The 13,913-nt window shown below is 50.8% G+C and overlaps 1 protein-coding gene across 2 annotated transcripts in view; it reads right to left on the minus strand.

Moving 5' to 3' along the window:
- Positions 1-509: 509 nt before the first annotated feature.
- The window catches only part of LMX1A (LIM homeobox transcription factor 1 alpha), a 133,544-nt gene continuing 120,140 nt past the window's right edge, over positions 510-13,913 (minus strand). For both annotated transcript variants that reach the window (XM_074349742.1, XM_074349741.1), the window contains exons 5-9: positions 11,450-11,622; positions 8,414-8,491; positions 6,909-6,978; positions 4,593-4,763; positions 510-2,671 (exon numbers count right to left, since the gene is read on the minus strand). In XM_074349742.1, coding sequence (XP_074205843.1) covers positions 2,511-2,671; positions 4,593-4,763; positions 6,909-6,978; positions 8,414-8,491; positions 11,450-11,622 — 653 coding nt within the window. In that variant the 3' untranslated portion in view covers positions 510-2,510. The remainder of the gene's footprint in view (positions 2,672-4,592; positions 4,764-6,908; positions 6,979-8,413; positions 8,492-11,449; positions 11,623-13,913) is intronic.

The following is a 13,913-nucleotide window of genomic DNA, read 5'->3' on the forward strand; positions in this document are numbered from 1 at the left end:
CTCCTGACCTCTTTTCTCCATAAACGTAATCATCACCCATCCATATACCACATTTAAAATTGCTGAGAATTGTGGGAGAATCTATCAGGGGAGCCACTGTCTGTTGCTATGACCCTGATCCTGGCAAGACATCTGCCTTTGGACCTGCGTGAAGAAACTTCCTCCTGCCCCATGACTCCGCTCCGATTCCTAAGCAAATGTTCTCATGATGTGTATCAAAAACTGCTCTGTATCGAGGGAATGAGCTTGCTGGTGAGGATGGAATGCTCCTGGTGCCACCTTCTTGGGGAGGAGGGAGGGGTGTGTGTAAGGACTGAGGTCTCTGAGTCCCTGTTGGCAGGAGGGTAAAAGCCACTTCCTCCTTATATTTTGCTCTAGACACTCAGTCACTCTTTCCCTTCATGTAAAGCTTCTTCCACGTCCCTGTTGACAAAAACATTCAGGTTCCCCAGTTCCCTGCCCACCAGCCCTGCCCCTGAATAAACACCAACTCATTTGTAAGAGGTTTTTAATTTCATCTTGGTACGCCATTAAGGAGTGGAGTAAGGATCTCTATTCGTTTTCATTCACAAAGAGTCTGCTACATTCTCCATCTGATCCTCACCACGGAAGCCTGCGGGGCCATTACAGCATCTGCACGATTTTCACTCACCAGACTGGTTTGGGTTTCTTGGTGGTTTGCATAAATTATAAAAAAAGAGCACAAAAATCACACAACATAGACTCAGCCCATCAGGGGGTGCGTCCCCTCTGGCCATGCAGAGAGCGATGGGGACCAGCGGTTTGGTCCGGGGTCTGGTGATGGGTGACATCCCCAGGAGTGAGGCCGAGCCTGTCCTGGCCCCTCTCAGAGATGTCCTCCGTCTTCCCCATCAACCCGCTCTGGTTTCTCGGGAAGCCTCCTACCACAGAAGTGGCCCGTCCTAGCACCACATGGGAGGACAGGGGCGGAACTGTCCCCATGTACAATGGCAGCTGGGTCTTCTGTGTGCAGCGTCAGGAAAGCGCTGGACGGAGGATACCTGGGTTTCCACCTGGACCTCCTCTGTCTCTATGAGCTCCAAGAGGCTGTTAGCAAACAGAGCCTCTGGGACAGGGGTCAGCAAACTTTTTATATAAAGATCCAGACAGTACAGATAGTAACTGCTTCAGGCTGTCTGGGCCACATCCAATCTGTTGCATATTCTTCTCCTTTTTGTTTTTTTACAACTTTTTAAAAATGTGAAGACTCTTCTTAGGGGGCAGACCATAAAATGCAGGTCTGTAGGCTGCAGTCTGCCAGCCCCTGGTCTAGAACACCACGATGCCCTGTGCAGCCCATCGGTCACAGCCGCCTCCCCACTGAAGGCCTCTGGCACCCCCCTGAGCTGCCCTGAGCTGGTGCCTGCAGCCCAGGCTTTGCAGAAGGGGCTGTGGCAGGCAGAGTGACCCTCAAGTCCTTGCTCAGCAGCCCCAGGTGTCCTCCTTTGCCAAGTGGCTGGTTGGGCTCGTTGGATTTTAGGAAAATACTAGATGTTAGTTTCAGCTCTGCTCATGGGTCCTGGGGGTGAATTAAGCTTCAGTGTCCCCAGTGAGGTAGGTACATGCTATCAGCCTCATCCCACACTTGCAGATACTGAAGTTCAAGAGCAGAACTGACTTTCCCAGTGCTACCCAAGAGCCACGTGTCCACATTTCAAGGAAAAGCCAAAGAGTCTAGGCTTTAAGTTCTTGAAGGACACGATCAGGGATTGTTCTGTCCCTTCGAAGCCCAGTGGTTCAACCTCAAACAGCAAGAATCCACGGGTGAGGGCTGTCAGCCACACAGAGTTGCTCTCCAGACCTCGATGACACTCTCTGAAAACAGAACTGACTCAAGCACTCAAAGCTACGGGCCTCGGTGGAGCAGCACTCACTGCCCTGCCCACAAATCTCTTCCAACTAAAAATAAAGTTTATAAAAGTAAATTATCTCGTTTTATAACTTAAGTGCATCAAGCATTTCCTTAAATATAGTTCACACTGAAAATAAAGTTACTTTCTGCTGTACAGTTGGTGTCTGTTATAATTAGGAATAAACTTTGATGATAAAGTTTGAAAGATATATCACACTCACACACACATCTATCTATCTGTCTGTCTGTCTGTCTGTCTGTCTATGGGTGTGTGGATGGGTAGACATATGCACCTCTTGACAAGAGCATCCCTCAAAATGGGGGGAAGCTGTTAGGAGTCTCTAGGTACCCAGTTTGCATGAGAATGCCTATATTAAAAGTCCCTGTCCTTAAGGATAAACTCATCTTCATACCTAACACTAAGACTCTTATTAGAAACATTAAACTATGCAATCCGTAATGTATTCAGTCTTTGGAAATGCCGAGCTACACCACAGCATGATACAACAGCATCCCCGACAAAACTCCCTGCCCACCCACCTCTTCCCTGGCCTCCCCCTCCAAAAGCCAGCCGACCCCTCACGTCACACGGCTGGTTCCATCACGGGAGCCTAGCCACAGGACTCGAGGGGAGGACTCAAGAGGTGAAGTAAGAATTCTGCATGGAGTACAGGTGGTCGATGGGGTTCCCCACTCTGGGCTGCAGGGGCCCAGCTTCGGAGGTTGCTAGGAAACAGTCACCCAGGTTACTGAGGGAGGTGTCGTCACTATCCAGGTCGTGGAAAAGGGGCTCGGCACCTGAAATGGAGATGAAAGACAAGCATGAGGGTCTGGGAGAAGCAGAGCCACTTGGCGCTCGGGAAATGCAACTGAATTCAACGAGTGGGTCTGAGCATCTCCCCCCACCCCCCCGGGGGGGCGGGGAAGCTTTCTACTGGGTGCTGGGCAGGGGGTGGGGGGTAGGGAAGAGCTACACAGAAGAAGAGGAAGGACCATAATCCTTGTCCACAAAAGATCTCCAGTCTCCTTAGAGGGCTCATGTCTAAACTGCAACAACTGAGAATGACCTGAACTGGGTAGGAGACCACACGATGCTAAACTGAGTGCCGCATACGCCAATGTCAGCATGTTTAACCGGTGAGGGTGGGGAGTGGGCGAGACACAGCACCACCGGCTGGAGAGACAGGGGCAGGGCTCTGAGAGCTCTCTGGCCAGGAAAATGGTTCTTGAAGGAAGGACGCTAAGGAAACAAACACCAGCTCTGCGAAGGATGCTCATGAAACCTCTGGTGATAACACTTGTCCCTTCTAACAGCACGCGTGTCCCCAGATGTGTGCTGCGAAGGGAAGGCAGGTTAGGTGCCCACGCTCAACCAGTGTACATTTCTGACAAAGAAACCGGCAGGGTCCATGGAGGAGCAGCTGGGGGACCGCCACAACCAGGACCTGGAGGCTGGTACATTCCACCTCCACTTTAAGTAAACAGGAGAGATGAAAACCATAGTTTAGAAGGTGTGTCATGTGGCTGTAATTATTCATTTTACTAAAGGCTGCTTCACAGGAGTCCTTTATGTAACAAGACCCCTAGGACTCTCAAGATGTAAGAATTTGCAAAAAAAGTCCTTTGCCCTGTTTCTGCACAGCCGCGGAGTGAAGGCAGGTACAGGGAGTAAAGGGGATGGGCTGCGACTGGAGCGCACGCATATACAACCGCGTGAGCATGCATGAAGGAGGCTGGCCAGTGAAGTCCCTGCAAAGGGCCGGCTCTTGATAAAGTTTTGCTGAATGCATCACGTGGGAAGACAGGGCTGACTTTAACAATAGAATTTTTTTTTTTAATGAAGGCCAAAAAGAAGTTGACAAAATTTGTGAGCTGAGCTGTGCATCTCTGACACTGACATTCCGAAGGCTCGTTGAATAAAGCTTTGTGTTTAGCTATCAGGGTTACTGACTCCACATTTCACAGCACAGACGAATGTATCACAAAGGCCACTTCCCTTCCCTGTATACAGATGCAGCGGCCTCCACTTGGCCCTGAGATTGAACTTCAGCCTCCCACACCAGAGCCTGCCCACCGCATCAGGGTGCCCAGGCCCCAGCTTGTGTCCATCTGCTTAAGCAGCAAGCAGGGCAGGCTGGGGGCCTCAGCTGTCCCTACACTCGGCATTTAAAGCATCCCGCACTTCGCTGGGACAGGACTGGAGAACGAGTACTCTTCACTTCACAAGTCAGTTTATGTTCCAGGAATCATATCGGAACACCTACTAGTATCGGTAACAGGATAGTCCAATTAGAACACTTGTTTTCTCTGCTTTTTCTGTATATTTTTTTCTTATGTAAGAGTTTGCTTAATTAAGGCCTCAGCCTAGACCACTGATGTTGCCTGTGAATGTGTAAGTGTGGTTCCTGGTGTGAAATGGAAGACTTGAGAAATTCAATCCCGACAGACAGGTCTGCAATGAACACAGAAGCTCCTATTCAAACGAACAAAGACGCAGCTTTGAAGAGGAGAATAAATGGAAACACTACTAATGGATATGTGTGCTGGTCTTTCCTCTGTAGCCATCAGTTAGGTGATTCTAGCAGTATCTTGTGGGACACTTATTCTGCTCTGGAATTTCAGTGAGCATGTAGGAACCGTGTAGAGGTGTCTGGGTGGGAACAAAAAACTCACGCAAGCAAGTTGTGCAAGGTGCCTGTGGGGCTTGAGTCCCTCTTACCATAGGGGTGCATGTGGTCTCCAGGCATCTGGGGTGGGGTGAGACCCTGTCGGAAGGGATCGGAGCTGTAGACGCTCTGCTCGATGGCCAGGAGCTGCTGCGGGGTGGGCAGCGCTGTGTAGGGGTTCATGATCCCCTCCATCCCAGCGCTCCCGCCACCATTTGTCTGAGCTGTGGGACAAAGAAGAAGAAAGGTCATTCTCCACATGCAGCCCAGCATCCCACTCTGGGAGGGAGGGGCACAGAACACTCCCCACTGGCTGGTGGACACCCAAGTTGTGTGACCATGGCTAGATCTCTGGCTTTCTAGATCTTGATTTCCTCATTTGTAGAATGGAAAGGTTGAGGTGCCATCAGTGGTTCCCAGCCCGCGTCCTACCATGGGCCATTGGGGATCACCTTGAAGGATGGGGATGTCAGGGAGCTGAACTTGGAGAGCTTCTTTGAACTATGTCATTGAAACAAAAGCACTTGAATGCTACCCACTGGTTTCGCAGCCACTGGAGTGGATGAATCTAGAGATCCTTCCAGCATCTTCCCACTAGGAGCCCATCAGTCAAGCGAGGCTCACGACCCAGCCGACCTCATGGAGCCGATATGAAGACTCCAGGAGATTGTGTGTATGTGCTGTAGAACCTCAACTTGCTATGCTTGTACATAGAGTTTTATCAGAAAAGGAGGACTCAGTTCCTGCATCCACATCTGGCTGTGGTTCTCTGAACATGGGGTCCATTAACTCTCAGAGATTTTATCTTCCACCAGCCTCTACCTTTTTAAGTCTACCCTAGGAGCTGTCTGTAGAATGCTTCAGAGTTCCAAACACTAGGAGTTTGTCGCCTCATAATGCCTCGTTGTGTTCTTCTCTCTTTGAGCGTGTTGGCTTATGGGAGTCAACTTGCTTGGCCTGTCCTAAAGTCCTCTCATATCTGTGACCCATTTTGAGGTTCAGAGGGCTGTGAGATGGGACCAGCAGGCACTGTTAGCCTACCTCAGGGATGCAAGCCTGAGGCACAAGGAGGCGGAAAGGCAGGTCTCAGAGCAAACAGCACTGCAGGTGGAGCTGGGGCAAATTCAGGTCTTCTGACCAGTGTAGGGCTCCACCCTACCCCAGCGCTCACGTCCTTGCTTCATGTCTCTCCTTGAGCATCTATCTTGCTATTGAAATAGTATTTGGCGTAGAAGATGAGAAGCTAAGGGAACTCTTGGCTGCAAGAGTCAAGTTCTAGGTTGAGCCTAGCTATCAGGCACAGGGTGAGGTCCACGTGAGATAAGGGGCTCTTTAGGGGCCAGACACCACTGACACATTCCACAGCCTTCTACGCATGGTCCACAGGCCAGCAGCAGTGAGAGCTTGCTAAAAATGCAGAATCTCTCGGCCCACCAAGGCCTTAAGAAACAGAATCAATACTTTACCAAATAATCAGGTGATTTAGGTGCACATTAAAGGGTGAGAACCCCTGCTCTAGGGCACAAACAAACCACTCAGGAAGTTCTGCTGGATGGTTGGCTGAGTTGGGGAACATATCCCTTTAAGGATGACATTGGCCTAACAGAGTTATCCTTGCTTCTTTCCTTGTAACTTCCTTGAAGGGTCCCACAGGCTGCCCCTCTTCACACGCTCCCCAAACCTCATACTGCCTCTGTTAAAAACAACAAATGAAGGTACATGGAGGTAAGGGTGAGTCCAGGCGGCACGGCCCAGTGGAACTTAGAACCAGAGAGACGGGGTCCAGTCCCAGCTCTTTTATGGATCTAGGACAGTGGTTGGTCTTGAAGAGCCTCTGTGTGCTCATCTGTAAGATGGAAATGTTAATAACTTCTCTGCTCCCCTCGGTGGCAGGGGGTGGTTTGAGTCAGGTCAGCATGTGCGGGAGCAAAAGTGCTCAACAAAGGAGGGGATTTTTATTTCCCTATCATTATTCTGACTACTTTCTGTTATTTTGGGAAGGGGTAAGTCACAGTGGCGTCTTCTATTATTTTGATTTGTCTGGAAGAAGGAGGGCCAGGCAGGATGAGAAACTGGGCGTGTGTCTGAGTCTGCAGGTCGTCCAGACACAGTGCCCTGACACTAGGGAAGGGTCCGGGAAAGGGGGCCTGGGGCGAGGTTAGTGCCATTTCCAGTCTGCTGTTCTGGACAGGCGCCCTCAGCCTGCTCACAGTTCTAATGATTCTGTCCCTCCCGGCAGGTCCCATCTCCCAAGCGGGTGTGGACTGGGCTTCCTGGAGCCCAGAAACGTCACTCCAAGGTCTTCGGAGGCCTCTGGCAGGAGAGGCGAGGGCGGCGGCGAGGCCGGGCCGGAGCACCCGGCAGCTTACCGGAGCTCAGCCTCTGGCTGTTCTGCTGGTCCTGCTGCTGCTGCTGCTGCCGCCGGGCTAGCTTCTTCATCTGACGAGGAGAGGAGCACAGGGTTAGAAGGCAGGTGGCCGGCAGCAGGTTCCCGGGGCGAGGCAAGGGAGAAATGGCTTGTGGGTAAAGCAGAGGGACCCCTTCCCCGGCTTTTACTCAGGAGAGGAACCAGGGAACCACGCTTCAGGAGCAGAGGCTGAGGGCTTTGCACATCTGCCCGCGGACAGACAGCTGGCGGGGGGTGGGGTGCGCGGCTGGTCTTAGCAGGAACAGAGACTTCCTCTCCGCAAATAAAATTTGCTGCTTATGTTGTGACAGTTTTATGTGCGGCATCAGTGAGGGGATGTGGGATCTGCAGCCCAGCTCAGATGTGCAGCCAGGGCCTGCTGACAGGGTGTGATGATTTGGGATGAGTCAGGAGGCTGATCCTCCCCCCAACCCCGTCACTCCCCTATCTGCTGGCCCTCGTGGCCGAGACGCCCACCAGGAGATGCGCGCCTCCGGATAAGGAGCTGGTCTCCCAAAGCACCCTGTTAACACACAAATTTCCCAGAAGGAACATTTCAACCCCATGTTTCTCAAACTGTGTGCTGTGAAACAGCAGGGTTCTGTAAGACATTAATATAAACTTTGAGTGTGTGTGTGTGTGTAGGAAATACTAGATTTAAAAAACAAATTCTTTACTGCAAGACTTCTCAGAGCTTCAAATATGCTCTCTGCTTTAGGAATCCATAGTTTATATATTCTGTCAGGATCTTCCCATGAAGGACCATGGCACACACATCAACAGCCCTGGTCTGAGGAGTTCAGCTGGGGAAATGCCACCTTAACCAACATGATCGGCTAATGAGATAGGAATTTATCACCCACTGAAGATGAGGGCTCTAGAGAAATGGGCCACTAACACACGCATGTGGAGGGGGCAGGAAAATACATGAGTAAAGGTCTCAAATAAATAAAAGACCACGGCAGGGGGGACACAGACCTGGGGGGACCCAGAGGACAACGTGACGGTTTGGGACTGTAACAGGGAGGGGTGGGGCACTGGGAAAGGTGAGGAAGGACTTCCACTCCACGGGCCACAATGTTGTCTTCGACCAATCACATGGGTGCTTTGCAGATTTCTTTCTGAAATTTAAAAGGAACTCTGGTATCTGGGTTAAATGAGTATGAATTAAAGAACCCGCTTTTACCAAAAGACACAAGAAGGGTATTTCTTCATGCAGACGGCTGCCCGACTGACAGTCACGGCCACTAGGAACACAAAAGCCATCTCACAGAAACAGGCTCCCTGCCTCTCCCCCTCTGCAGGGCTGCTGCGGCCGAAAGGACCGCTGATCACAGGATTTCTGAATCAGGGGAACTACTCTGTTTGATGCATTGAGATTAGAAACCCTGCCAGGAAGTACAGTGTCCGACTACTGTTTCAGGAAAGCAGCCACACGGAGACAGACAGAAGTACGGAGCAGATTACCTTAGCTCTCTGGTTCTGGAACCACACCTGCACGACGCGGACGCTCAGCCCTGTCTCTGCGGCCAGGGTCTCCCTCACCTTGAAAGAATGGAATGTCAGAAATACAGAAATATTGGCATCTCGGAGGAGGAGGCAGAACATTTGCTACACAGCATGCGGAGAGGCCAACGGGCCACGTCTCGCATAGCGGCTGGCTGGTGTATAACGTCCAGCAAAATCCCAAACACAAGAACGTTGCTTCCCTTCAGGTGGAGAGAAAGCCCCTCCCCTGGTAGACAGGGAGAGGAAGATACATTAACTTAGATGTGCCTTCCGAGATGTACTTTCCCTGGGTTTCTACCTTTGGAAATTAGGCCTTCAGGTGGTTGTTAGATATTAGCAAAATCTATTTTTATGTCTTAGCTGTACGCCAGGCATGTGCATTAACCTTCTGAAGAAAAACAGGGTGAAAATCATCTTGCAGAAAGCAAATGGTTCTCCTTTGCACTCTTCTCCTAATTTAATAACTAATAACTAATTAAATTGCTGACTTAAATTTCTGGTTTTGTCCCTCATAGCTCCAGGTGACTTTGGGTGTTTCATGAAAACTCATATTCACTGTGAGCCCTGCCCAAAGGGAATAAGACAAGAGCCGTCGGGGATCCGACAGAGCAAGGCAGGCACGCTGACGCAGGCACGTGCACCGGGGCGGTGCAGGGACAGGACATCGGGAGCCCCACTGTGAAGAGATGCCTTTAAACGTCTGCCCTCCAAACAGGCGCACGGTGAGGGGCTGGCAAGGTGGCTAGAGTGGAAGAGGGAAGAAGCACAGGCTTCCAGAGACTGCCCCTGTGACGCCCTGCCCCTTCTCGGTTAGATTCTGGGAAGGATGTGAGGCCAAAGGAGCTCCTTGAATAAACACGTGAATAGAGCAAGCTGGAGATCTTGGGAAGTTCTCGCCTTTATCAAGCCACTCGGGCTGAGGGTTAGGGGAAGGGGGCTGAGTAGAGCAGCTTTTTCTGAAGCACATCCTTCTGCTAAGCCAACTGAAACAGCAGTGTGCCCAGGGGCCCACGGCCACCTGCTGAAACCCTATCCGTCCTTCGGAGGCCCCTCTCAAAAGCCACCTGTTCCACAAAGCCTTGCCTGAGTCCCCAGACAGAAGTGACGGCTCCCTTCCTGCACCTCCTGGCTGCCCCCGTTCTGGTCCTCAGAGCTCTCTCCCCCATGTTCCAGGGTACACACATCTCCTCCACTGCTGGTGGCCTGGAGGCTGCGTGGGAGACAAACACTGGGCACCGGCCATACAGAGTCTGGAAGTTTAGTACACGGAGAACAGTTAAACCAATGAGGGAAGTGGTAATTCATCCTTGTTTGGGGCTATTTTACTACTTTGGGGCTACACCAGCCCCTGCCCTGGAGCTTAGCGGGCAGCAGGGGCAGGGAAAGGAAGAGTTCTGTAGGTGAATCTTTTCAAAAGTCAGAAGCGGTGGGAGACTATCATGGCTCAGCAAACGCCCATCCTTCCCGCCCCTGCTCCCTGGAGGCAGGTATGCATTCCCCGTGTCCTCACAGTGGGCTCATCAGCCACGGGACTTGCTCTGACCCCCGGAGTGTGCGTGCACGTGAAGTGTGCGGTATCCCAGGCGAGACTCTCGATGGGCTGGCCCGGCGGGACTTGGCCTCTTGCCCTCTGCCGTGGTCACAAGGCCAGCATGCCCCAGGTGGCCCTGCTCCTTCGGCCGGACCCTGTCATGAGAGACAGGTGGGCCAGGCCTGCACCGGAGCCCAGCTGGGTCACAGCCACCCCACAGCCCGGGAGCAGGAAATGAACGCTTGTCGGGAGCCACCGAGATTTTGTTGTCGAAGCAAAAGCTGATTCATACGCAGAGGGACGCAGGGAAGACAAGGCTGAACGACTTAGAATGTGTTTCTTCTGTGAATCTCAATTAAATGTCAAGAAAGCTTTCTTTTCTTATTTTTCTTGCATAAAAGACAGTACCCAGCATACCCAGTACCCTGCTGTTAGTCAATAAATGGTAGGTATGTAGGAAGCGGACGCAGGTATTTGTGGCAGAGACTACTAATCGTCCCCAGTATCCATTCTCTCCTTCCTCCCATTAGCAATTTTTTTTTAGGTGGGGAGGAAATTAGGTATTTGTTTATTTATTCATTTAGTGGAGGTGCTGGGGATTGAACCCAGGACCTTGTGCCTGCTAAGCATGTGCTCTACCACTGAGCTATGCCCTGCGCCCCATTAGCAACTGAATCCCCAAGTTTTAGCCAGGTATGTGGTCAACCAGGTAGACTCATTTCCCCGGTCCCCTTGCAAGAAGTGCAACCACTTACAGTTTAGCCAATACATATGAGTGAAAGTCATGCCAAAAATCCCAGGGTATGTCCTTTAAAAGGCAGCTGCTTGCTGTCTCCCCACCACTCCCTCTTTGTCCACCATGGCGGCTGGAAAAAAATGGTGACATCTGGAGCAGTTCCTTGGACCCATGTGATGGATAAGAGAGCTGCTAGGCCAGCCTTGGACTGCTCACTTCTGGACTGTGACATAAGAGCGAAATAAACTCCTAGCTCATTAAGTCACTGCGGTTTGTTTTTCTTTTTTTACACAAATGTTCACAGCAGCCCAAACTGGAAACAACCCAAATGCCCATCAACAGGTGAACGGACCAACAACCCATGGTACATTCCTGGAAGACCATTCAACAACAAAGTATGGATGAACCACAACATGGATGAATGCCCAAATCACCACCTCAGGCAGAACGAATCAGATGGAAAAAGAAGACATGCTACAAGCCACTTTCTGTTCTGCTGTAGCATCTTGGCTTATAACACAAAAGCACAGGGGGATTCCACTGGAGCCCTGGCCTCAGTTTCAGTGATCCCCGGAGTCTCCAGTGGGGCTCAAGTCGCCCTGCACAGACTCTGTCTGAACAGCATCCCTCTCCCTGACCCCCCAGGTGCCCATCAACACCCCACAGGAGTCCAGGGTGCACACAGAGAAGTGGGGCTAGTCCCCTTCCCTCCCTGAGCCCCCCGTACCTTCCGGCATGGCTTGGAGGATACTTCAAACGAGGCCTTGAATGCTCTCCTCTGCTGGGTTGTCAAGATGGTTCTGGGACGTTTGGGGCGCTTATGGTCCTTGCCGTCCTCAGTGGCTCCCTTCCCTGCCCCGTGGGCTGACTTGCAAAGACTTTCTTCATCATCACTTTTGCCTGAAAGAAGCAGAAACCATGCTGAGTCCCTCCAGGCCACTTCCTGGAGTTGTATGTTGTTCTATAACAAGACACTGGGGTCCACGTTCCGAGCATGACTTTAGATATGAGTGCAACAACCTGCATGGTACTGATCCGAAAGCCCCCAGTAAAGGGCCAAGGAAAAAACTAAAATCCAGAGACAGGAACCAGAAAGGTCGCCACTGCAGTTCAGGACCATCTCCCAGGATGGTGCCCTAGCTCCACATTTACTAGCTCTGTAACCTTGGGCAAGTGACTCCACTCTCTGTGGCTCAACTTCCTCGCCTGCAAAATCAGGATATAGGAGAACCGACTTCATTGAGGTGTTCATGAGGATCGAATGAGTTTGCCAACAAGGCACTCAGAAGACTGCTTCGTATATATAAATACCCAGTAAGCATAGTGGTATTATTTCTTAGATGTCATTTTTCAAGTCTAGACCTGGATGAGTTGTGAATAACCGCCTAGACATTATGTCTGAAATTCTAGCCACTCCAGAAGGTAGGAAACAGCACTGTGTCAGAGGCCACGGAGGACCAGCGTTAGACCATGTGTAGGTACAGATAACCGAGAAGAGGTAGAGAACACAGGTAATTAGTCAAAACTGCCTCTCTGTAAAATAAGTAACTCTCTATTAAAGTAACTGTATTTATATTTATGTGAATTATTTCAACTCTAAAAGCAACGATCAATACAAAGAGTAACCTGGAGAAACTAAAGCCTCTGTGTGGACCACATTCCTTCCCAGGCTACCTCTTGCATCCTCCAGATTTCACTCTCCTGAGAAGATGCTTCTAGGGTCTGGGAAACACCCACACGAGAGAGGCTCCTCCCTACTCTGGGCACAAAAAGCCACAAGCAGTTGTGTGTCCAGATTACCCTCCTGAGACTCTCATTCCTCTCTGGTCCTCACAGAGCTCAGCTGTCCTCTTTCCTCCAATGCAAATCTTTGTCCCAAGGGCTTCCCCAGCTCCAGTCACCTGATTCTGGCCCCCTTCTGGCCAGGATGAGGGGACCCACTGTGTGTCATCTACACATCCTTGTTTTCATCTGGACCTCCTCTGGAAAGGATTCTCTTTGCATACAATGTTTTAGTTTAGATTTTGGTTAAGTTCTAATTTCCGGAGCAGAAAAAAAAAAAAAAACATTTTATCTGAAAGGTCAATGGCTAAGATTCTTTTCCTTATGAACTTTAAACCTGCAGTTTGAACACAAAGGAAGATGAACCCGTAAATTCCTCGAGGGCATGACTCCATGCAGTGTAACTGAACAGGGTCTGACGTAGGCAGACCTGGGTCCCCACCCAGCTCTGCCCCTCATTTTAAGCACAGCCCTATGCAAGTGAGGTCCTGCACTGAACCTGCACTGGTGACAATAACACCAAGTGTGGCACAGGAGTAGTGCTGTTGTGTGCAAAGCAACTAACACGGTCCTGGCACTGGTTTTCAGAAGAGGCGGGGGCAGAAAGGGGAGGAGACGGAGGATGAGATTAAGATTTATTAGATGTTGTGAGAAGGATGTCTTTTCCCCTCTGCCTCACTCCCCTCGATAGGACAGATGACAAAACCCACAAGATGAATGGAGAAGAGATTCAAGAAGAAAATTTCCTCACGGCAAAGAGTGGCCACACTGGCTTCTTCCCCTCCGAGGCTGCTCTTTTCCGGGGGGTTGGGATTCACTAAGCTGACCTCAGTCAGACCTCCATATTGAAGGGCTCGTAGGATCTTTATAGAAGGAGGCTTTCAGAACAGCAAGGAAAAAATAAGCATGTAAGAACAAAAAGCCTCAGGGAACTAAGACCCCACAAGGGAGAAAAGGGAGAAAAAAGGAAGCCACTGACTGTGCAGAGTCACCCTTGCGGGGCCCTCCATCCTGCTGCTCAGAGACCCCCACCCTCACCCCCCGGCCCCCGGAGCCCAGACTTCAGTGAGGCCAGTAATTCTGTCTGCTGGTGGACTCCTCGGGGTCAAAAGGATGCTCCTCTGGTACTGGTGATGCCTTCAGTGATGTTTCTGAGGAAATGCGGCTGACACCCCACCCCAAGGACTGTGCAGAGCTCCTGTAAGGCAGGTGGCTACAGGGGCTGAGCCCGGAACACGTGAATGAGAAGCCCAAAGTACAGAATTTATTTTTAAATGCAACTGTATCATCTTCAGAAACCACATGTCTCCTACCAGTTTTGTCCATCACGTGGTATTCGCAAGTGTCTTATGGAGTCAATCTGATATTCTTACAGTCATTCCTCATACAGCTTGGTGCAAATGTACACT

The sequence above is a fragment of the Camelus bactrianus genome, chromosome 21 (genome assembly GCF_048773025.1).
Source record: "Camelus bactrianus isolate YW-2024 breed Bactrian camel chromosome 21, ASM4877302v1, whole genome shotgun sequence".
NCBI classification, from domain to species: Eukaryota; Metazoa; Chordata; class Mammalia; order Artiodactyla; family Camelidae; genus Camelus; species Camelus bactrianus.